Here is a 23,841-nt window from a genome sequence, read left to right on the forward strand (position 1 = left end):
AACAAAATTCTTTGGTCTGATGAGACAAAGATTGAACTCTTTGGTGTGAATGCCAAGAGTCACGTTTGGAGGAAACCAGGCACTGCTCATCACCAGACCAATACCATCCCTACAGTGAAGCATGGTGGTGGCAGCATCATGCTGTGGGGATGTTTTTCAGCGGCAGGAACTGGGAGACTAGTCAGGATAAAGGGAAAGATGACTGCAGCAATGTACAGAGACATCCTGCATGAAAACCTGCTCCAGAGTGCTCTTGACCTCAGACTGGGGCGACGGTTCATCTTTCAGCAGGACAACGACCCTAAACACACAGCCAAGATATCAAAGGAGTGGCTTCAGGACAACTCTGTGAATGTCCTTGAGTGGCCCATCCAGAGCCCAGACTTGAATTCGATTGAACATCTCTGGAGAGATCTTAAAATGGCTGTGCACCGACGCTTCCCATCTAACCTGATGGAGCTTGAGAGGTGCTGTAAAGAGGAATGGGTGAAACTGGCCAAGGATAGTTGTGTCAAGCTTGTGGCATCATATTCAAAAAGACTTGAGGCTGTAATTGCTGCCAAAGGTGCATTGACAAAGTATTGAGCAAAGGCTGTGAATACTTATGTACATGTGATTTCTCCGTTTTTTTTATTTTTAATAAATTTGCAAAATCCTTAAGTAAACCATTTTCACATTGTCATTATGGGGTGTTGTGTATTGTATTCTGAGGAAAAAAATGAATTTAATCCATTTGGAATAAGGCTGTAACATAACAAAATGTGGAAAAAGTGATGCGCTGTGAATACTGTCCGGATGCACTGTATGTTCTTAATTGTAGCTAGATTTTATCTTTAGTAATTGGTTACATTATTTTTCCAGTTACTATTGTCCAATCACCTTGTTTACAATATCTGGATGATGTTTGCTAGCTTTAATTCTTCAGGAAATACCCCAAGCATCAGTATTTTTGTGTTTTATCCGTATCTTCTTTCGAGAATTCTTGTATAATTGTTAGATGTTTTCTCATTAGTAATTATTGGCCTTTTAATTGTAGCATTACTTCAGTAATCTCAAACTCTTTTAGCATTTCTGTAATACTTATATTTACTAGTTACTTTTTCAAATTATTCACAGTAGAAGGCTATATATATCACTTATTCTGTAAAGTTTTTAATTTAAGCTGCCTTCAATTTCAACATTCTATTGCTGCTAAAATACTTGACCAGCCTCTAAGGACTGACATTTGCATTTTCAGTAGTAATTTTGACTAACTGCTTTTTGGCTTTTCTGATTTCCCTTTTCACCTTTACCCATCATGAGCTTGTAAGGTATAATTAACATTGTTTTACTTTTATCTATTACTAGCAAAATACTTGCGCTTCGCAGCCGCGAAATACTGCCTTAAAATTTTTATTAAGAAGAAAATGAAACCTTTTTAAACTGAGGGAAAATATACCAATAATTATTTGCTAAGTATCTCTTTGTATACCACATTGTGAGTTTGGCCCTCCAGTTGTAATATGACCAAGCTGTGCGCTGAGCTTACTCTTGAGCATGCAACGTACAGTTGGCCATGTGAACAGTAATCTTGTTTCAAATCTCACAGCTTGGATTGCTGCTGTCGGTTTGAGTTTCATGGTTTGTTTCAATTACAACAGTATTTGTAGGACTTGTGTTGAAGAGACATTCGGCATCTGTCAAGCATTGTAAGTATACAACCGGTTTCATCGATAACTTCACATCCAGCTTTTAAGAGTTTAAACATTCATAAACATCAAAGTGTCCACTACTGAAATCGTCACCTGTGAATCTAAGATGTTTAAGAGGCATTGGCGGTTGCCGAAAGGTATAAAATATTTGGCCATTTCGGTACACTTGAAAGCGACAACCGAACAATTCAGCGGCAGCCATCAACTCACATGCAGATGCATAGGTGAAGGGCTTAAGCATTTCACTCCTATAGTGCTCCTGTGTAGTATAATTATCTCCTGTACCGTCATCAGTCCACACCTTGAACCTGTCCCAGTTATTCAATACATAAGACACAATGTTCCTCCGGATATCAAGAGTGACCCTGATATGGCCGTGCAATATGTAACAAAGAGAATGGAAAAGGTAGGTGCCATCTCCGGGCATGGAAACAACTCGGTAAGTGACAGTTCTTTGATCGATGGTGATCACCTCGATAGACATGTTAATGGGGGTACGGTTGGAATGATAAAGGAAATGGGTACCTGAACAATGTAAAGTAAGTCTAAAATACCTACACAATAACTATAATCATAATAAATGAACAATAAAACAGCGGAGAAGCCGTGGATTAAATTAAAAGGCTGTAGTTATTAGCAGGGTGACGTGAATCCCGTGGCGTAGCAAGGAAGGGAATGTAGAGACTGGAGCGACGGACGGCCTTATATAGGCAGGCCGCCAACAACGTGGGAGGTGTTGGGATGGGGGACCCAATGCCGCCTCACACAGTGACCGAGCTGCAGGCTGTGGACGTATATATGTATGTAAGTAGGATTCAGTTAGCATTGGGAACCCGCGTACCAAATTTCTTGAAGATGGGCCCATAAGTAACAAAGACCGTTGAAAAGTTCAATATGGCGGCCGACAGTGGTATCATACCACCGAAATAAGTACCAAATTTCAGCCTTCTACCTACACGTGAAGTTGGAGAATTAGTGATGAGTCATTGCCTTTTTTTAGTATAGATATAACCCATTTTTTTCTATAATATCTTTCTCTGCTCCTTACTAATTCACCAAAGGTTTCTTGTATATTTGCCTTTTAGTTTTAATTTTGGAAAGAACCTGTCCTGCATCAGAGCTATACTTATAAATTGACTCCACTTCTCCTCAACAATCTCCATATATAAAATTCCATCCCAATTTGTTACTTTAAGATTTTGCTTCATCTTCTGAAAGTTTGCCTTACTAAAATAAAAACTTTATAGTCATTGTGTATACCCTGTGCTTTACCACAACACTGTGGAAATTAAATTATGATAACTAGATCTCAAAGTTTCAATGACTTCTGCTGTTTATAATCTGCCTAGATTGTTAGAGAATTTTTAAACTACCCAGGCTTCATCTTACATTGGTGCTTTGATATACTGGTCTTAAAACAAAACACGGATTACCTGTTCTTGTGTTCCATGATCCATTTACTCTACAGTAAATGTCCCACAACTGAGACAATCTTAAACCAGTTCTTCCAACAGGTTGTGATTAAATTGTTGTGATTTCAGATTCATTCAACAGGGCACCAAACAGGAGTGGGAGCATGGGGCCAACCTGCACCATTACATGGTTAAGATACCAGTGTGTAGAACAAAAATTCTAGATCCAAGAACCATGCATATGTTCCTTTTCTAAGGAGCTAGACATATTTGACTATAGAAAATGCAGATCTGAGGGATTTCATGGAGCTAGCTATGAACTTTAATATTAGACTTTGTCGACTACTCATATTTGTCATGTTCAAGTGCTTGAACCTTGAAGTTGCATGGTTAAACACATTTATTTGTAATATTAGGTCACAGCATAATCATTTGATTTTAAATAGCCAATGATCAAACTGTAAAGGGCAGTACATTGTAATTTTGATGCACGTTAGGCACTTGTGAGGCATAATTAGCTATAAGGAATAATTTTCCCCTTCCGGTTCATTTTATTACAGGTCCCATTTGACTTTCTATAATTTCGTGCTGTTTAGTGTATCTGTAGTATATGCTATGCCTAACTTCATTTACACCATTTGGGATTTCTTACTGCTTTAACAGTTTTTATTCTGATACATATTTCATGATTGGCTGTTGAATGATTAGTCTTCATTGTGGGCCTTTTTTTTCAATTTAATGAAATGCGTATAGTTTTTGTATTTAACCATTTGAACTAAACTTCTGTGTTATAGAAGAAACGCTGTCATATAGTGCATACTTTACATTTTGTTTGTTTTTTTTATTCTTTTTGTACAATCGGCAGCTTGTCATATCTAACTAACTTTTTTGTGTTCGTGTAGCACATCTGTCTATATTTTTTTCCCTTTTTTCTACAGCAAATCTTATAACTTAAAAAGTGCTTCAAGCTTAGCGGATGCACGCTCACTGCGATTTTTGTTGATAGAGCATGTTCCTTCTTTCTAATTATTGTTAAGTTCCTAGGACACCAAATTCCACAAATTGATACATCATTTAATAACAAAATGTATGGTAATTCTCTCTTATGTCTTCAAGAAAACAAAATACCATTTCATAATGAGAGTAAATAAGCCTTTAATTTTTTTTTTAAATTAATTATAAATTTTAATGACAACCGGATTTGTTAATTACTCTCCCTTTTGTGATGGCAGTCCAGAAATACTTTGATGCAGTTAATTGTTGAAATAACACAGTTAAATGGAGTCCATTTGTGTGTAATTATGGTGTATCTCATACATTTGAGTAAAATGCCTCAAGCTCTGGGAAAATGCACAGTATGTTACTACAGATCTCAACAAACATTATATAATAACCACAAACATTCAATTCAAGCAATTATAAAATCACTTCAAAACACTAGTCATGGGAAAGGTGTACAATACTCCCTTATTGTAATGTCTACAAAAGGTTTCAAAATGATATATTCACTAAACTGGGGTGTATACCTGTTGATTTTTTTTATTGTTGTTACTAATTTTGTATTTTATTTGCTAAGATTTCGATAACTGTTTTCACATGCAACAAAATCTTAGTACTGTTAATACCAAAAAAAGTTCTTTTAAATTATTAATATATTAGGAATTCAAGGGTTTTGGTGCTGTATGAATACAATATGTTTGCACTCATGAGTAAAATTTACTATTGAGCACAGAATTGTAAACAGATAATGGATAGAATTATCACAGTATGAAAACCATTTCAGCTGCACTTAAATTCATTCATTCTTATGAATAATTGATGATTTTATTTATTTTAAAGCATTTTATTAATTTAAGTTTTTTGTCTTTGTCTTGAGTACTCCCATGCTTAATCTGCAGTTTGTATATTGCTACCAAAATTTAATTTTGAGCTCTTATGTACAGTAAATAATAATAAATATTAGACAAATACCTCTCAAAGAATTTTTGTATAGTGGTCCTGTACACATTCCATAGGTATAGCATTGCTCTGCTTTCTGATTTGAACTTCACCTGTTCATTAGTGGATAAATTACATATTTAAAGATGTAGTTTTGTTTAACTTGACATTTCTTGTATATCCTAACATCACTTTTATGTTTCCTTATTTTTTCTTGTAAAATTTAGCTGTGCATAGAATTTATCACTGATACATTAACAGCTGAAACAGTTTCTGAGGCATTCCAGGTAAGAGATGACATTTTCAGTTCTTTGTTTTATACCATAAAGATATTTTTGTTAGTGCATTTGTTTCATTTATCATATTTATTGGACATTGGAAGACAAATGTACCAGCTATCTTTAAAATGACAGTGTATTCTTCTGCATTTATAGAAATTTGCTCAACCAAAATTAAATACCACTATCTCCATCTTTAACAAGTGATTAATGCTTTAGTTTACCTTTTTAATGTCACATTACATTAACATTAGCTTTTACTTTATAACAGAATATTTTTTAACTGTGTTTTAGAACCTATTCCTTTAAGCTCTCTTTTGGGAGCCTCTCCAACCTAACACCATCAGTGATATAAACGGATGAGCTGTGTAATGAAGACAGATCACACTGGGAGCAAGGGGATAGTGTAAAAGTGCTTTTATTAAAAACAAAACCAAAACAAAATAATCCATAAAAACAAGGTGATAAAAATGGAGATTAAAAATCCAATAAATATTCCAATTAAAACAAGGTTAAAATCATCAGGCTAGAAGCTTTATAAAAACCCAGTGCTGCCTTCATTCTAACTGCCGGCTCCCCTGCTTCTCCCATATGGGCTGTGCAACAGGTGAGTCGCCCTACCTGCAGCTGCAGCTGACTCTCCTCCTGGTCTGTTAGCCTTCCATCCCCTGGCTACGTACAGCTCCCGCCGGACTGAGACTCTGGTTCTCCATTGGCCAAGAGCGCTTACGCTGGGGCTCAACTCTACCAAGCCTCCCTGACTCCTGCTGCCTTCCTGGCCTTACGTGCTGAGCCAACCACCTTCTTGGTCACTCCAACTCCTTGAGATGGCTCAGCTGGAGCGACCGCTTCCTTCAGCCCCGGAGTGTCGGCCAAACACTCATTCCAGGGGCTCTCCTCCCAGCTGCCTGCCTTAACTATCGCTCGCTCCGGCTCTGGACTTCTCCAGCCTTCTTCTCCCTTAACCTCCGTCCTGCTCTCTTTTCTTTTTTCATCTTCCCTCCGCACTCGTGCTCCCTCCTGCTTATAATGGGGACATGGCACAGGTGTTTCGATCAGCAGGTCCCGACATCAATTACAGACACAGGCAATCCTGCACCTGTGCACTTCAAGGCGTAAACGCCTATGTCGGCATCATGCCCAGGAATCACTCCGGCCACACGACCTTTCCCCCTCCTTAACCCACTATACCACATGAGTATCATTTTACTTATGCAATAATTGCTTTTTTAGTTATACTATTTTTTGTGTTTTGAGTCATAAAATTGTGTTTTAGTCATAAAATTTTTTGTGCCTGTTTGTGTGAAAACACCGTTTTAAGTGTAAATGCACTAAAATATGAAGCAGCTTATATTTTATAACTGTTAATTAAATCCAATGAATTACTGGCAAGCCCTGCTAAAGAAAATTGATTGTTTTTGAATGGTAACAGTTTCTCTGTGAATTTTAAGAACATAATTAGTGTTCTTAATAGTGACTGAATTGTAGACCTATTCAGAGTAAGGCAAATATAACTGAAAAAAAATATTTGGGGTATTTATCAGTTTAACTTTGTGTTTACTTGAGAGAGGAACATCCATGCTTATTGTGACTGTGACAGACTGAGGAACAACCTTTATGTCTGTTGAAAACAAGCCCCTTTGTTTTGAAATCACTGTAGAAATAGTTGGCTGAAGACAATACAGAGTCTACCATAAGCTGAGTTCTAGTTTAAGGTGCTGCAACAGGCTGTCCAGGACAACACATTAGATTACCAAAATAGTGATTGCTTTAAAGTTTACACACTTCACTTGTAGCTTTTTAAATGTTAAGTTAATATGATTGTGGTCAGCCTAGACCAAATTTCTTATTTTTGTGCAAAAGTGTGTTCTTTGAGCTACACTCTACTGATGTTGAATATAGCAACTTAGACTTATTTAAGGAGATATTAAAGCCAAGAATCCACTAACCTTTTCAAGTGACCCTCTTTTTTGTGTCAAGCTTTTTATTGATCTTTTGACGTGTATGGCAAATCATGAGAAGCCTCTCAAAGCAGTTAGCCCTTTTTTGTAGGAATGTAATTGAATACATTTGATTAGTCGGAGATTTAACTTAGAAGTACATTTTTGATATGCAGACTTTTCAGACACTACACTAGGTAAATTGTCAAACATCTCTTGGGCCCTCCAACTTTACAAAACTTCATGAGACCTCTTCATTTGTTGCAAATGATTGGATTTTCTCATAACTCTTTTTAATGAAATTGGAAGCATGAGGTTAGTCTAGTGATCGTATGCTGTACTTAATTGGATGGGAGCAAATTTTAAAAGTGGGAATGAGAACATGTAGTAACCTATTTACAGTCTGGTGAGAAGGCAGAATTGTTGTTATACAAGTCTCTGGTATCTTTATTATTTTGAATATTTAGTTTGCATTAACTATGAGCTGATACTAACTTTTCAGTCTGTGGCCTGATTTCCACATGCACCTAAAAGCAAAAAAAGTATTATTTGAGGTGGAATGTGTCTTTAGCTGAAGTTTAACTGCTTCTGATAAAACTGGTTTGCAAGGAAGCAAAATAATTTTTATTGGTTATTAAAAGAGTAAGAAAGAATACATTGTATTCCCAAAGTTCAAACTACTGTATATATACAAAACTTCTGAGAAATGGATAAGGACAGGCTTTACATTTTAGAAAAAAACAAAGTTGAACTTCAGAATGATTTTTACCAAGACCAACTTAAATCAAATTGAACAATCAAGTTATGAAATTGCACCAATTTGTTTTCCTTTCTAAAAAAGAACACAATCCACACATCCTATTTTGTGTACTTTTTCTTTATTCATATTTAAGACCGTGATCTCCCTATTGGCTGCTTAAATCAAAAATGTATTTCACTTAGTATGTACTATCTATCTGTCTATCTACTAGGGCAGCATAGCAGAATACTGCTGGTTATAGGTCCAATTACTGTATATGTGAAATAGGCTGTTCTGTACTGTACTTTTTTCATATTCCTGTATGTTTGATTAAATTGTTGTGAAAGTGTGCATGAGTAACCCTGTGATGAACTAGCATTCCTTCCAGAGTTGTTTCAAACGTCTTAAATGGAAAAGATTTGTTCAGAAAATTGATTAATGGGAACTTCATTAACTAGCAATACAAATTAATGCACAAGGCAAGCTTCAGCATATTCGTTTCCACTTTCCATTTGTTTTTTTTTTTCATTACGTGTTATTCCTCAACATATTTCCTTTCTTTTATTTTTGCATAGATTATTGAATATTCTTGTAGAAGATTAATATGTAAAGGGGTGCATTCAGACTAATTGTCCATTGTAAAAAAATTAGAATATTCAAGGCTATTTTACTTATGCCAAACATGATTTTAATGCTATGAAATAGTGAAAAAAATGCCTCTTGCGTAGAGAATTCTAAAACAGACTTGAGTGCTTTCAACATTGCCCACATTTGTTTCCATTACATCAGATTATTAGTACAGGGTTAAAACAATTTATGCGGACACGCTTTTGAAAATGAATAATATGAAAATTTACTCTTAATTGCACATAATAAGATTTTGATAATTGTTTTCGTATTGGTTGAATTTCTCTATGTATTGTAGATGTATGTGTTGGTTTCCCATAATATTTTTTGGAATCCTGTGATGTACAAGTAGGTACACAAAGAATGCTAAAGTTAAGAGACTGAACCATAAAAAGGCAGGTAGTTGATGTGTCTGTCATGTGTTAATTACAACAGTTAATACTGCATTTTTACAAATGTTGATTATTGACATAGAATAATCACCCATACCTTTTTATCCTTGTTTTCAGGTCATCCATTCCTTCAAAAGAGTAGTTGTCAATAGTATAACGATGCTAATTTTCTCTTATCTTGCTAATGTAATTATGCGTAAAATAAAATTTTAATTTTTAAAAGCTGGTTATTTTCTTTGCTTAAATCTAATCAGTAATTGTTAGGCACTGATAATATATCATTTGAGCCATCCATCCATGCTTCCATTTTTTTTATCTGATCAGTCTAGTTAAGGGTATGTTTTTGAGAAAACCTCTGTTATCAAGTGTGTGACATAAAAATAAAAAGTAAATTTAATTCATACATCCTGTGTGTGGATTTCAGACATTTTCGAAGATTAGCAATTTCACAAGTCCATATCTCCCCCGCTTAATTAATTTTAAAAATGGGGGAAATAAACCCAAAAAGCTAAATTGATGGTTTTTACTTACTTTGTATGTTAATAGTAACTTTTTGAATCATGTCATGTGTTTTATTTTATTATTTGTTTATTCTATCTACCTTTTCACATATAATTAATCCAATGTTGATAATATTGTTGCAAATGACCTTTTAAGTGTTATTATGATCACAATTTTGGGGAGACGTCAATATATAGGCTGAATGACTCCAAATGGAAGGTGCTTGAACTGTACCAAAGCAAAAGTAAGTTAGAAAATGTAAATTTTGCTTACCTGTTGTTTGACTTATGGTAATAAATTATTTTAGTTTTGTTGAGCTTATAAATAATTTTACAGTGTAATATTCTGAACATTAATTTTTAAAATACATTTCATTAAGTCTTAAGGGTGGTACTGGAAAAGTACCAAATAATCCAAATTTTAAAACCGTATGGTAGCATTTTAGAATTTTTGACACCGGAAATAAAGGTCATCTTTCTTCTCAGTATCTCAATGTCCCTGAAGCCTACCTTTCCCTCAACACTAGGTAGTGTATGTGATGAAAATCTTCCATTCTGTTGACTTCATGAAATGAACCAACAGTTTTTGACGTGATCAAGACTTTAAAAGGAAATTTAATGTTTTGATGAGATCAAGACTTTACAGGGACCACTCCTCCCCCCCTCTTATTTCTTCCACACGATCAAGATTTGGCAGGGTGCACCATCCCTTATTGCTTTGACGATTGCACACTTTGTGCCGTCAAACTATGATCAGGGAGGCATTAGAGAGGCCCACAATTCTGCTGCACATCAGGGAGCTAGAGTAAAACAGGAGGATTTGCAGTTATCCATTATTTGTTTTGGAATCTTTTTGGTACCAGTACTGAGGTTCAAAAGCTGGTATCAATTACAAACTCAAAATATTTGTATTGATCCAGCACTACTCCTACTCAACACCACCCTTGAGTTCAGAGAGGCATGAGAACAGAGTTAATTTTGAAGTAGTTCCTCATGTATACTGAAGCATCAAAAGAAAAAGGTCAAGCAGGGGCAAAACAAACTTATTCTAGAACAACACTAATTCTTTCCAAAACTAGGCCATTCCTCATAACATATGTTTTTGCTCTTCCGTTGAGTTATTGAAGTTGAGTGAGAATTCTTCAAGTTGAGTAAAACACGTGGACATGTGAGTAATGGAGTGTAGGATATCATAATCGTATTCCGTGTGGTATTACTCCTAACAATTGTTTTAAAAGGTTGGAGGCAATTGTAAATGCATCTCATAGACAAGCAAATATATATTGTTTTCTCTAACATGATTATGGAACATTCACAAAGCATATAAATTAGCGAGGCTTGTGCTGGGTGGCATAATTTGCAAGTTAGATCCTATTTAGAACAGATGTGAACCATTTTCAGCTTTATGCTAAATTACAATATGCTTGGCGGCACAGTGGTTTAGCGCTGCTGCCTTGCAGTAAGGACACCTGGGTTTGCTTGTGGAGTTTGCGTGTTCTCCCAGAGTCTGCGTGGGTTTCTTCCATGTGCTGCGGTTTCCTCCCACAGTCCAAAGACGTGCAGGTTAGGTGCATTGGCTATCCTAACTTGTCCCTAGTGTGTGCTTGGTGTGTGGGTATGTGTGAACTGCGGTGGGCTGGCGCCCTGCCCGGGATTTGTTCCTGCCTTGCGCCATGTGTTGGGTGGGATTGTCTCCAGCAGACCCCCGTGACCCTGTGTTAGGATATAGCAGGTTGGACAATGACTGACTGAAAATATGCTTTGCTCAAATTGAATGGAAGTTAAGAATTCCAAGTTATGAATGGTTGAATTCCATTCCTTATCCTTTTCCCATCTTGTCTAAGACTGTCTAACGGTGCACAACTTGAAAGTAGCTAATACACTTTTAGGAGTATTACAGATAACCTCCTCATTAATAAGTAAATTATATTTGTCACATGTTATTCCTATCTTTGCTTAAGAATTATCTAAGGGTACTTATCTTGAAATTGTTCTCAGTCTGGAAATACTAACGATTATCTCCTTCAATAATAGTTAGTATGGATTAAAGTAGAGATATTTATGGAAGGTTAGGTAAGATGAACAGTATATTTAACAAAGTCTATGATTTGTTCAGAGGAAATGTCTTGCTTTACTAGAACATTATATTTGAAACATTGCTAAACAAATATTGCCAATACAGATATATCTGAAGATGCAGAGATCTAATGATCTGTTCAATTATATATTGTATAGATTAAAGAATGATAGAATATCAGACTGTCCTACACTGAAGAAGCAGAGAATTTAATTAAATAATGCTATACTAGGTTGCTAGTAAATATGCAATTGTTAGTAATGAGAACAGTGCAGATGAAAAAGATACAGAAAGTTGTTTACACTAGGGTAGTCATTGTAACAACATTAATTCTCCCAGGTAAAGTGTGATGAAGAGATGACCATTTATTAACATATTATTTGATATTGCAGATATTTCAATAGATCTTAAAGTTTTCATGTGCCATAATTTCTAGATATTTCACAAAAAGTAGTCTAGTGTGACTTGTAAGATTATATATTATAACTTTTGAAGGTTTTTTTTGCCTCCTAGCCGAAAAATAACAAAAGGTTGTTTCCTAGAATTGAAAAAATTGAATAAGGATCTGATAAAAGGGCAAGAATACAAAAGGATAAGCTAAAGAAACTATTGTTCAGTAACCCATCACTTGGACATTGGAGGCAATAATTTTGCGAATCCCTTGCAAACTTTTAAAGACTATTATGATTAATATATTTACTATGCATGTAACTGTCGTTATCGCAATTGTTTTACTTATCCACTCTCATAATAATAATAATAATAAGGATAATTTATATTATATATAATAATTTTATTTAAAAAAAATTATACATTATCTTAGTTAATGCTGTTATATTTACAAAGGCTAGAGATGTCTTGCCAAAAATCCTACATCAGAAACAATCTGCCAATTTTTTTTTTTTTTTTTAATCAAAAGCCCCAGGCATCATTCTCTTTTTTCACAAAGAATAATTAAGGCCTCTTTGAGTATGAATCCTACAGACCAGTTTCACTAACGAATAATAATGTTATTATAATATTGAACCCAAAATGAAACACATAAAGATACATGAAGCAAAAAGCATTCATTAATATGAAATGGGAAGGTACCTACCATAATCGCAATTAATAATATAATTTAGATATTCATTTTGAGGCTGTTTTATCCTTGAGGTAAATTTAAATGTATTATTAAATGTTATTTTATTTCATGAAAAATTAACTATTTGGGTATTGTTATGCTTAATGTCTACTGTGCATTAGTAACATAAAATGTGGGTAAAATTAATAACAGTAAAGTACAACGAATGGTTTTTGATCATAGTAAAAGTGGTAATGTGGCATTTTTAATATCTCCTCCAGTTTTTTGCCTTTACTTTTGTACCACTTAAGCATTATAATACGTGAGGATCACTCTTTTATAACTTCCTTGGCTCAGTGGAGCTTCAGTTCAGCATCCTTTATCTAGTCATCTTTCCAAATAACTTTTCTTTTGGTCTCTGGCCTGTGCACACTTCTGAGTTTCTCTTTACTCTGTATACCTTAGGCTATAATATAGCCTCAGGTCTTGTCCCTGGCCGAAGCTCTCAAATAATTCTGGGATATCATCTGGGGTATCGATAAGGGGAATGAGTTTAGTAGTCATATGGAGAACTTTTGTTTCTTGATGCAGCAACTTGACATCAGCAAAACCAAGGCAATAGTTAATGACTTTAACCACAACATACAGAGCCTCTATGTCTGGTCACTTTTCAGAGATAGGATATAGAGGTGGTGCATTCCTACAATTACCTGGGAGTCAACATCAGTGCCAGATTGGACTGGTCTCATAATACAGGGTAACTACATAAGAAAGGGCAGAGTAGACTCATTCTTTTAGCATGGGTAATGACATCCTTCACATATTCTGTTACTCTGTGATGGCCAGTACGATTTTCAACACTGTGGTGTACTAGGCCTGTAACATCACATTAAAAGAGGCCCACTGCTTCAGCAAAGTAATTAAAATAACATAATCAGTTATGGGATGCACTTTGGCCCCCCAGAAGTTAAAAGAGGAGAGAATGAAAACAAAACTGAGTGCCATTATGAATAATGTATCTTATCGTCTGTCTGACACACTGCCACTGATTACTTGCAACCAATGTATTATTTAGCAGAAGTGTGTCCACAAGCACTCAGAGGCCTCTTTATACCAATGGCAATATACCTGTTGTGACAGATTGAGGCCACTATCGCTCCCTTGAACCCTTGTCCAATACGCCACACACCAGATAAAAGTTCAAAAGTAGACTTAATTCAAACTGCACAAAGCACCCTCCTCTCCACAATACTCATTATTAATCAATACATAATCAATAAACCAATCCTCCACTCGCAGATGCGTTGCCACCCTTCCACCCAGCTCAGCTCATTGTCTGGGAGTTCCCACAATCCTTTTATAGTCCGTGACCCGGAAGTGCTTCTGAACCCTCAGTCCATGTGACTTCTTAGCACTTCTGGGTCAGATCAAAAACTCTTCTTTTTCTTCACCCCGGAAGCACGTCATTCCTTTTGTCCATGTGACTCGGATGTACTTCCGGGGCATAGGGAAAATAATAGTCCTTGGGACTCCCTGCCACGACCCCTGGTAGTCCCGATGTTATCCAGCAGGGCTGTGGATGAAAACTCCATAGTCCATGATGCCCTGCTGGAATTTGGGGCATCTCTGTGTCACAGCGAGGGCTCCCTCTGGTGCCCTGGGGGTATTTGCCGGGATGACTGGCTGGCCATAGACTACACTCTATAATGCCTCACTGTGACTGTCAAGTCAGATGTTTTTCTTTCTTTTACATTTTCCTCCTTTGTAGTCATTTCGATGTGTGTGTGTTTATTTTTTTTTTAATATAGACAAATTTCCCCTGGAGACAAATAAAATTCTTTCTATCTCTATGGCATAGAGGCTAAAACAGTAGTTTAACATACCATACATGTCCTCCTTCATTACTAAGGAGATCTATATAATGTATGATGCCCCAAATATTTGTTTTGACTTTGCCTTATTGTATTTCACATCCCAATTTTCAATTTTGATTATCAGGATAAAATGTGTTTGGATCTAACTCAATCCTGCATGTCACCCAGCTGACATTACGCTTCAGCACTATCAGTTGAACTATACACATACTGTCTATAGGCTGAGCCTAACTGGCTTGGTTGGAAGAATTGGGTCCTAGGTCTTGTGACAAGATTTGTGACTTATTTGTCAATTTTTGTTACCTATGTTCACAAGTTTTTTGTTAGTGATGGAAAGAATGAGGGTACAGGCAGTAGAGAATGAAATGTATCTATTGCAAAAGATTGCTGGTACACTTAACCTGAAATAGTGAGGAGTTCAGAAAATATTGAACCAAAGCCATTGGTCCTCCACCTTCAGAGAAGCTAGTTGATATGGACAGGCTGTATAGTGCGAATACACTTGGATTCCTCCAATGGGAGATGTATCACATGCATTGGGAAGTGACCCTTGGCAGCCCAAGGCCTGGTGTAGAGTCTGAATGAAAATACCATGGTAAGATTAGGAAAGTCTTCTTTTGTGTAACCGTCTTATTCTGTTGCCACCATAATCCTTATAACAAAAGATGGATACGATGGGATGAGCAGCAGCATTTGTTTGTATAGCCAAAATTGCAGAATAAATTTTATGAAATGCATGGTACATGTGAATCAAAATGTGGACTTTTAAAGTAATTATATTGCGTATGATAGTACAAATAATATATTAACTATATATTTAATAGTTCAAAAATATCATGTAAATTTTAAAACATTATTATTGGCTAGAGATACACATGTGCTTTCTGAGAGCCTTGAAATATTTTCAGCAAATTCACTGAACTTACACAAATTGTTTTAAAGTACTTTTTTGAGTGTCCTTGGAAGAATTTTAATATAAAGCACTGTTTTACACCTTATATAGTAGCCCCACAACTTTTCTTTTTCCTGAGGTTCACAAAACATATTGGCTTAAATAGTATTTACTCTGTGCATGAAATTCGAAATTGTGTACTCCGTCTTGCTCAGTATTGCTCATGTTGCAAAACCTGAGCTGTCAATTATAATGACAGCTTTGCTCAAATTATCAATAGAATAAAATATTAAAATTACATCTATCCATTTCCAATCCAATGTCAATCATGTTACGTTATTATTAAAATGTTTCCTTTTCTTTTTCATTACTTCTTTAACACACTACTTCTCCGCTGCGAAGCGTGGGTATTCTGCTAGTACAGTATATAATATAGAATGTATTTTTCCAGAAAATATCTGCAAAAATACATTCTATATTATATACTGTACTAACAATACCAAGCTTCAGCGAGAAGTAGTGTGTTAAAGAAGTAATGAAAAAAAAGGAAACATTTTAATAATAACGTAACATGATTGACATTGTCATGAGTGTTGCTGTCATATATATGCCTGCCTAAATAAGTCACCCTCGCTTTGCTCTTACTTTTTTACCGTTCATTTAGTCATGGCTAGTGGCGGAAAAATTATAAAATGGAAGGAGGATGGCTTTACCAAAACAATTATTGATGGCGAATCGATTATTCATAAAGCTTGAATTGGTGATCTGTTTTTCTGTGTTAAACTCATATTTTTTCATACTTCTTCTCAAACTAAGGTGGTGCGAGGTAAAATGAATCGTGATGCTGATCAATGTAATCCGTGTACCAGGAAATCATGCATTGACAAAAGCTCCCTTTGCTTGTAATGCAAAGTGTGATTAAATGCATTATTTTTAACGCGTTATGGAGCACATGCATCGAAGCTTCTCGGCTGTGCTTGTGCTAAGAAAAGGAAAGATTTTAAAAATAACGTAACACGATTGTCAATGTGACCTTTTGTAAGTAGTGCCTGGAGGATTCAGTGTGTAGAAACTCTAGAGAGCGTGTGTATTAACTTGTGGATTTTTCTGTGAGTATTTGGTGGCAGTCTGGCGGTTGCTTGGAAGACGGCGTTAGCAGGAGCTCAGCTCAGACCGAAATTAGATGAATGGGAGGGGAGATGATGACGTGACTCCCCCACCCGCCTTAACTGTCAATCCCCCACAAACACAGTCTCTCGGAATTTGCATAAGCACACCCCTTCACCTACAATTTTAACTTAGTTACAAAGTGATCAAAACTCTTGTTTATATCCTGCGTCCTCTCATTAAACTTGTATCCCGCATTACCTGTGGGTATGTGAAACGTTAGCGGTAGCCTGTCTATGAACTTAATTTAAAGTTTAGATTTACACCTTGCTTTCTTTCCGAGCTGGCAACACTCATGAATATGGTAGTATATGTCACTCGCTCACTTCTTATTGTTTCGCTGCCTTCTCAATTATAAAATGCATGTTTTCTTAAGCGCTTTTTGGAGGCCTTCCTGGTTTTCTACGCACTGCGTTGACAGTCAGTTCACGTGATTACGTGGGAGGCGTGATGATGTCACACAAAACTCCGCCCCCCCACGTCATTCCAGCTCAACTCCATTACAGTTAATGGAGAAAAATACCTTCCAGTTATGACCATTAGGCGTAGAATTTCGAAATGAAACCTGCCCAACTTTTGTAAGTAAGCTGTAAGGAATGAGCCTGCCAAATTTCAGCCTTCTACCTACACGGGAAGTTGGAGAATTAGTGATGAGTGAGTGAGTGAGTGAGTGAGTGAGTGAGTGAGTGAGTGAGTGAGTGAGGGCTTTGCCTTTTATTAGTATAGATTCTTATGTTAATTTTAATTTTTGCCCCTGCAGGCTGCAGTGACATTTGGCCAAATTGATATGAGGGACAAGTGCCTTGAGTTCATTGAAAATTGCACAAAGGTAAGTTGGTGTCAAGCATGCTACATTATTTTGAGATCCATACACAAATAATAAGCAGTTTTCTGTTTATTCTAAGCAATTCAGAATCTTTCATCCTATAGTAATGTTTTAGTGTGACTTTGAGATTAAACTTTGTGCGTTTAACATATATGTCTTATACCCAGTAAAAAATAAGTCAAGTTAAAATGTAAGGTAAAATAATTGACATTTTTATGACATTTTTAATTCTGAACAATACAAGTTACTGGAACGTCTTGTCTCTCCGGCGTAATGATCATCTTCCTATGCTGTCGGAGGAGCTTCATAAATTCCACATTATAGTGGTGGCACTCTGAGGTGTTCAGAATTGGAACTGGCCAGATCTCTGTAGGTGGGTACACCTTTTATTGGTCTGGTCACTCTAATGGCTGTCAGGGAGTAGCTATTGCTGTGGCAGATCGACTCCTTCCGATGTCACTACTTTCAATGAGCATATTATGAGACTCAAATTAAAGCACTCTTTGGGTGCCTTGCCTGTTGTCTCAGTGTATGCTCTGTCCACGGTGAGTAATGTCTCAGTGATGGAGACATTTTGCTAGAAGCTTTGCTTGGTGGTTAATGGGTGCCCATGAGGTGACACTCTTCTAATCATGGGTGATTTCAGTGCATCCACCAGTACTGACAGGTGGGCAATGACGATTGCTTTGCAAAAGTTCAGGTGCTGCAGATCACCGGATCCTGGTTCCGCTGCCCTGAGCTGCATTGTTTGGCTTGGTACTCCAATATTGGTGATATGGTGAAGATCAATCACATCCTCATGGGCTGATGCTGGAGGCTCTTACAAAAATGCAGGGTCTACAGAAGTTCCTAGTTTGTGAATTCTGATCACAGAATTGTTGTTGCTACTCTGAAGATCCCGTTTAGGTCCAGTAGGCTACCACTTACTAGGAGAATGAAGCTAGACCTGGCCAGACTACAAGATCAGGTTGTTTTTAATGAGTTTGCATGCAGTTACATCTCTCAGGGCACCCTGGATATCACTGAGTGGAGTTGCAGCACACAGCTTGATGGCAACTGTGGTCTGTACTTGGAACTGAGAAGGATGGCTGTGTGGGCACTGAGGGCACATAAGGAGGCATTTACTAGAGGAATCTGTGAGCAGGTGACATACCATATGTGTTCTAGTGACCCATGTCTTGCTTTCAGAGAAACTGAAACATTATACACATCCAAAGCTGTTCCTCGGAGAGTCGCAGTCAGGGCAGGTGATGTAATTGTACTTACGGAGGACACTGCAATTTTGACACGCTGTACTGGCTACTTTGAGCAGCTGTTTAAAGCTGATCCTCTGGCTAAGACATTGGACATCTCTGGCTCAATGGTTCTTGAGGCTGATCCTCCAGTTAGCTGTGAACCACCCAGTCACTGAGATTTTACAGACACCTGCAGAGATCTGTGGTATCCGGGTAAACTTCATTAGGCTGGTGATAAGGCTACCCTCCTTGCACTGCAAGCAATCTTTGCTTCCATTTGGTAGACGGGCATCATCCCAGCTGACTGGAAAATGGGACTCATCATCCCTTTCTAGATAAGAAAGGGCGATCGCCTGGATTACGGCAACTGCTGTTGGTGAAGGTTGAGGTCCTTGCTAGGGTCATCCTTAATAGGATCTGTGATCACTTGTTCACCTACCAGTGACTGGAGCAGTCTGGTTTTACACCAAAGAAGTCTACTATTGACCTGGCACTGAGGGTTCTCATGGAGGGCAAATGTGAATATCGGCAAAGTTTCTTTGCAGCCTTTGTCGATTTTAATAAAGTGTTTTAACTCAATTAATTGAGCTGAGCTGTGGGACATCCTGAGACTTCATGGATCCCCCCAAATTTATTGGATATCATGGCTGGTCTGTACACTTGTACTGTGAGTTCTGTGTAAAAACCAAGAGCCAGGCATTTAATGGCGTCTTGTACATAGCCATCAGCAGTGTGTCTGTCTGCAGAGAGAGTGTCAACCTTGTTGAGAGGTTTAGGTACCATGGCAGCGACATTCATATCTCTGATGACTCATTAATGAAGTCATTAGACGGATTGGGAAAGCATGGTGGGGCGGTCATGAGGTCGTTGGAAAGGGGTGTGTGGCAGTCCCGATATCTTTGCAAAAGGACGAAGGTTCAACTCTTTTAGAGTCCTGGTTCTTCCTGTTTTGCTATATGGTTGTGAGACATGGACATTATCCAGTGACCTGAGACGAACTGGGTACCACTGATTTGACTTTGTGTGAAATAAGAGATTGCTCATGGAGTCCCGAATAAAGCACATTAACTGCATTGTGAGGGAGTGTCAGTTTCAGCACTATGGCCATGTGGAATAATTCCTGAAGGGTGATCCAGCTCGCAGGGTCCTCATTGTTGAGGACCCAAGCAGCTGGGCAAGGCCAAGGGGATGCCCACGTAGCAACTGGCTACGGCAGATAGATGGTCATTTCCAGGGGATGTATTGGACCACATGTCTGCCTGTGGGGTTGCCAACCAACCAGGATGCCAAGCTGTTTCGTCGAGTGGTGTGTGTGTGTGTGGCAACGTGCTGTACCAGTGCATGCTCCCCAACCTGACCTGACACTTCATATGTGTGGCCATAATTACAAATGAATACTTTTAGGCATATGCTATAATCAATTAGAAGAGAATTTTAGGGATGATCAAAACAAACATTTATTTTAAAGTTAATTTAAAAAATGGGGGTTGCTATTTTTACTTTATTGTCTGTTTTCGTTTTTTAATACTCCTGTAATGGTCCAATCAAAATTCAGTGAAACAATGAATTTTTATTTTGTGATATGTTGTTTAATGGGCAGCAACTTGACAGAGAGCAAAGGTTGAGAGTGGGGGAAAAAATTATATCCATAATAATTTTGTGTCAGGGGATTGATGCAGTTACTGTACACAACATATTGGCAGTGCAAGGGTACTGCTTTTTATGACGCAGAGCAGTTTTAAAGGTTCATTGTCTCCAAAAGGGAATATCCAGGGAGAAGCATGCCAGTTTAATACGGACCACACTGTAGCTAAAGGAGATCCTTGACCTTATAAGAGAAAGTATGAGACCAAAGAAGGTTGGAAGTGGACAGAATAACGCTTGACCAAAGCATATATTGCCATATTAAATGGGAGATTCAGCAGGAATGGCTAGAGGTTAGTTCTGATTCTCAAGCCTAATAGATAGCACTACAAAGGCTTCCTAAGAGATATGACAGTTTAAATGCTGAAAAGGGCATTTTAGGACAAAATTATTTCTAATGATCAGGCTTGTTTGACTTGTATTCAGTAGTATCTGAATACCACACTATCTTAAGTATTTCACTTTAAAAAAAGATGTGCACAATTGAAATTCTTAATTTAATTTTAGCAAGTTACATATTTTCTTAAAATTTAAGACATAATTCCAAGGTTTTAGAACTGAGCACTCTAATGTTTATCCTTGACAGCACCTTGTGATGACATACTTATGGTTACCACATTGCAGTGAACTGGGAATAGGATATGTCTCTCCCCAAGTTTGGTCTTGGAAAGCTACTGAAGTACTGTATTTTTGGTTGAGCTAGCTACATGGTTATATGCCAAGTTTTGAAAAATATTAAAAAATAAAAGATGTTTTTGTTTATAAATGATCATTATCTAATTGTGATTGTTTTTAATCTGCAACTTTCATTACAGGAAGTTGTATCCACCCGTGGATTTTATGAGCTATCTGATGTGGCGCTGTTGTTTATTCTGAAAAGTGATCACCTCCTGATAGATGAATTGGAGCTTCTGTTGGCTGTTCGTGAGTGGGCTCATGTCAACGCAGTATGTGAAAAGTATAACAATTGTATGTTTTTGTAAATGGGTAATAAACTCATAAACAATCTAAACCTGAGGATAACCTGGGTATGATGTTAATCTGCATCCACCCCTGCATGTAGGCCATCCAACCTGCAGAGAAAAACCTGGGGGTTGGTGGCAGAATTGGCACTCCACCCACCATAAGAAAACCTCGCACTGGTTCCATTCCATCTGAACCTGTGTGGTTCTGAGGTGTCATCTGTTGCATGGCTACACTTGGGTCCCAATCTGGGATCCTGAGTTGGTTTGTCATGTGGTGGGTGCAGCAATGCAATGTGCTATATCAGCGCATGCTCCTAACCTGAGGAAATCTTGCATCACAATCTTCTTTGATGGTCTCTGGTTATATATACTGTAATACTGTACATACTTAAGGCTTTTTTCAGATATGACATATTACTTTATCTTAGTTTTAATGTTTATTAATGGATTGGCCAGTATGGTTATAATTGGTATATTCTTGCCTGATAATCACTTTGGCATTTTTGACTACAAGTTACTGAAAAATTCACTTGTGTGTTCCTGTAGTATACTTGTGCCTTGTACCAATCTGGTCTTTGTTTTACCTTCTGAAAACAATTTTTAGTGTGGACTTATAAAGACTGCTTAACAAATGCTGTCTGCATATTAGGTTTCTTTCCCATGCTCAGTCTCTCTTAATATGTGTGAAGAATACCTAAAATTTTTGTTTTCTCGTTAATTTTTATATTTCACGTTTACATTAAAATACTTTTTATTGATTTGTTCCACAGAAAACACTAAAAATATGTGCTCCAATGACACTTCATATTGAGGTTTGGTACAACATTGTAATCCTGGAAGAAAAACTCATTTGGGTGAATTGTTTTATTAGAATTAAGCCTATGTATTGTACCATTTTTAAAGTTATTATCACAGTTCTTCAGTGAAGAGAAATAGCTTACAGAGGTAGGAGCACAATTCATATCAATCAATAAGACATGGAAACAATAGGCAACCACACCTACTTGTCCTAAGAACCATTCTAGATGACAGCAATTGTTGCAGTGCATAAGAAATTACGTGTGCTGGAGACTATCTTGAATGAAACTACAAGTGAAAAAATACTACAGATCTGCATGCCTGGACGTGGCAAAAAGAGTATTGTATGATATAAAGTAGGAGATCAAGTTTTAAAACACTATTGGTCATGGTGCGGCAAACTTTGGCCTGAAAGCAGAGAACATTGCTGTTTACAACTCCTTAAATACCTCACAATATGTTTTCCCTGAAGCATGCTGGTTGTTGCTATGTACTTTTTGATGCTAAGACATTGGGACACTTATCTGCACAATTAAAGTCAGACCTTATATAGAAGAAAGAAGAAGACCTTATATAGAAAAAAAAGTCACAAATTACAGCTCAGCTGCAGTGAAAACAACTATGATTTTAAAGAAAGTTAAATTTTATTAGTATAAAAATTGTTTTTAGGCTTAATTTTTGAATATATTATGTAAAGCAACAAACAAAAAATGATTTTAATGCATTGGAAAAAAAAATTGAAGGGATACAGGATAATTTCACTGTTTACAGCCCTGCAAACTGGTGAAACTACTTGAATTGAGTTTTGAATATCTTGAGATTCTTTTTATAAAATCCAGACCTGAAACATAGGCAAGAGCTCTTTTGCTTTATTGCAAACAAGGTATACTGTGAAAGACACAGAAACCAATAGGTATGAATTCAGTGTTAAACTAGTGGGACACCAAATTGGTTTTGTTGGTGGCTATTTTGCTAGAAAAGTATGATGTCAGAGGCTAGTTCATACCCAGAAAAAATTGTTTATTTTAAGATATACAGGATGTCTTATTCTTTTTCAACCTGTGGCTGTACAGTACATTTGTAATCTTCTGTTACAAAGTTGTTTTGTTTAGGACTTTGTAAATGGCTGAGTAATTCATGGAAAGAAACGTTATAAATGCTGCTTTCACTGATGCAAAAGATGATGTGGACACTATAATTAAATAAACCGCTAGCAGGAAGAAAGCCTGATACTAATATACTGTAAATCCCTTTGGCAAAATAAATTATGTCTAGAATCATTAGTTATACCATTAGTTGATGTCACTGAACATTTTAGTCTTTCCATAGTCAACAGAAAAAAAAATATATATATTTTCAATGGTGATGGTTTTTCTCTTCTTTACTGTATCACCAGCACTTGCATCAGATTTGTGTTTCAGAGACATTCTTGAAGGGTGAAGACAAAAGGTTAGGATGAGCTGTTCTGCACAGCGCTATGCATGCTATCACAGCAGGAAAGCACCCGCCAACACGTCTGATGTACTGACAAGAGACAACTTCCTGCTATGTGCGTAACAGTACAAGCAGGCTTGCAATTGAGAATGATTGGGGGCGGCGAGGGGGTGGGGGTTCATCACTGGCTCACCACACAGTCACCTCCACTACAGTATGCTGCCTGCTGCGTCCGCCCACCGAGAACGAACATGTTGTGGCCAAGTGTGGTTAGTGAATCGCCAAAAACCCCAATTCAACAGACAGCCATCCGAGGCACATTACAATGCTACCTCCGCCACCCCATTCA

The 23,841-nt window shown here is 37.1% G+C and overlaps 2 protein-coding genes across 5 annotated transcripts in view; one reads left to right on the forward strand and one right to left on the reverse strand.

Moving 5' to 3' along the window:
• Positions 1-23,841, reverse strand: part of LOC120514587 (tctex1 domain-containing protein 4) — an 85,536-nt gene that overhangs the window by 31,158 nt on the left and 30,537 nt on the right. The gene's annotated exons all lie outside the window — the stretch shown is intronic.
• The window catches only part of LOC120514586 (BTB/POZ domain-containing protein 19-like), a 60,575-nt gene that overhangs the window by 18,396 nt on the left and 18,338 nt on the right, over positions 1-23,841 (forward strand). For all 3 annotated transcript variants that reach the window (XM_039735050.1, XM_039735052.1, XM_039735051.1), the window contains exons 4-6: positions 5,269-5,328; positions 17,351-17,419; positions 21,111-21,242. In XM_039735050.1, coding sequence (XP_039590984.1) covers positions 5,269-5,328; positions 17,351-17,419; positions 21,111-21,242 — 261 coding nt within the window. The remainder of the gene's footprint in view (positions 1-5,268; positions 5,329-17,350; positions 17,420-21,110; positions 21,243-23,841) is intronic.

This window comes from Polypterus senegalus, chromosome 14 (assembly GCF_016835505.1).
Source record: "Polypterus senegalus isolate Bchr_013 chromosome 14, ASM1683550v1, whole genome shotgun sequence".
NCBI classification, from domain to species: domain Eukaryota; kingdom Metazoa; phylum Chordata; class Cladistia; order Polypteriformes; family Polypteridae; genus Polypterus; species Polypterus senegalus.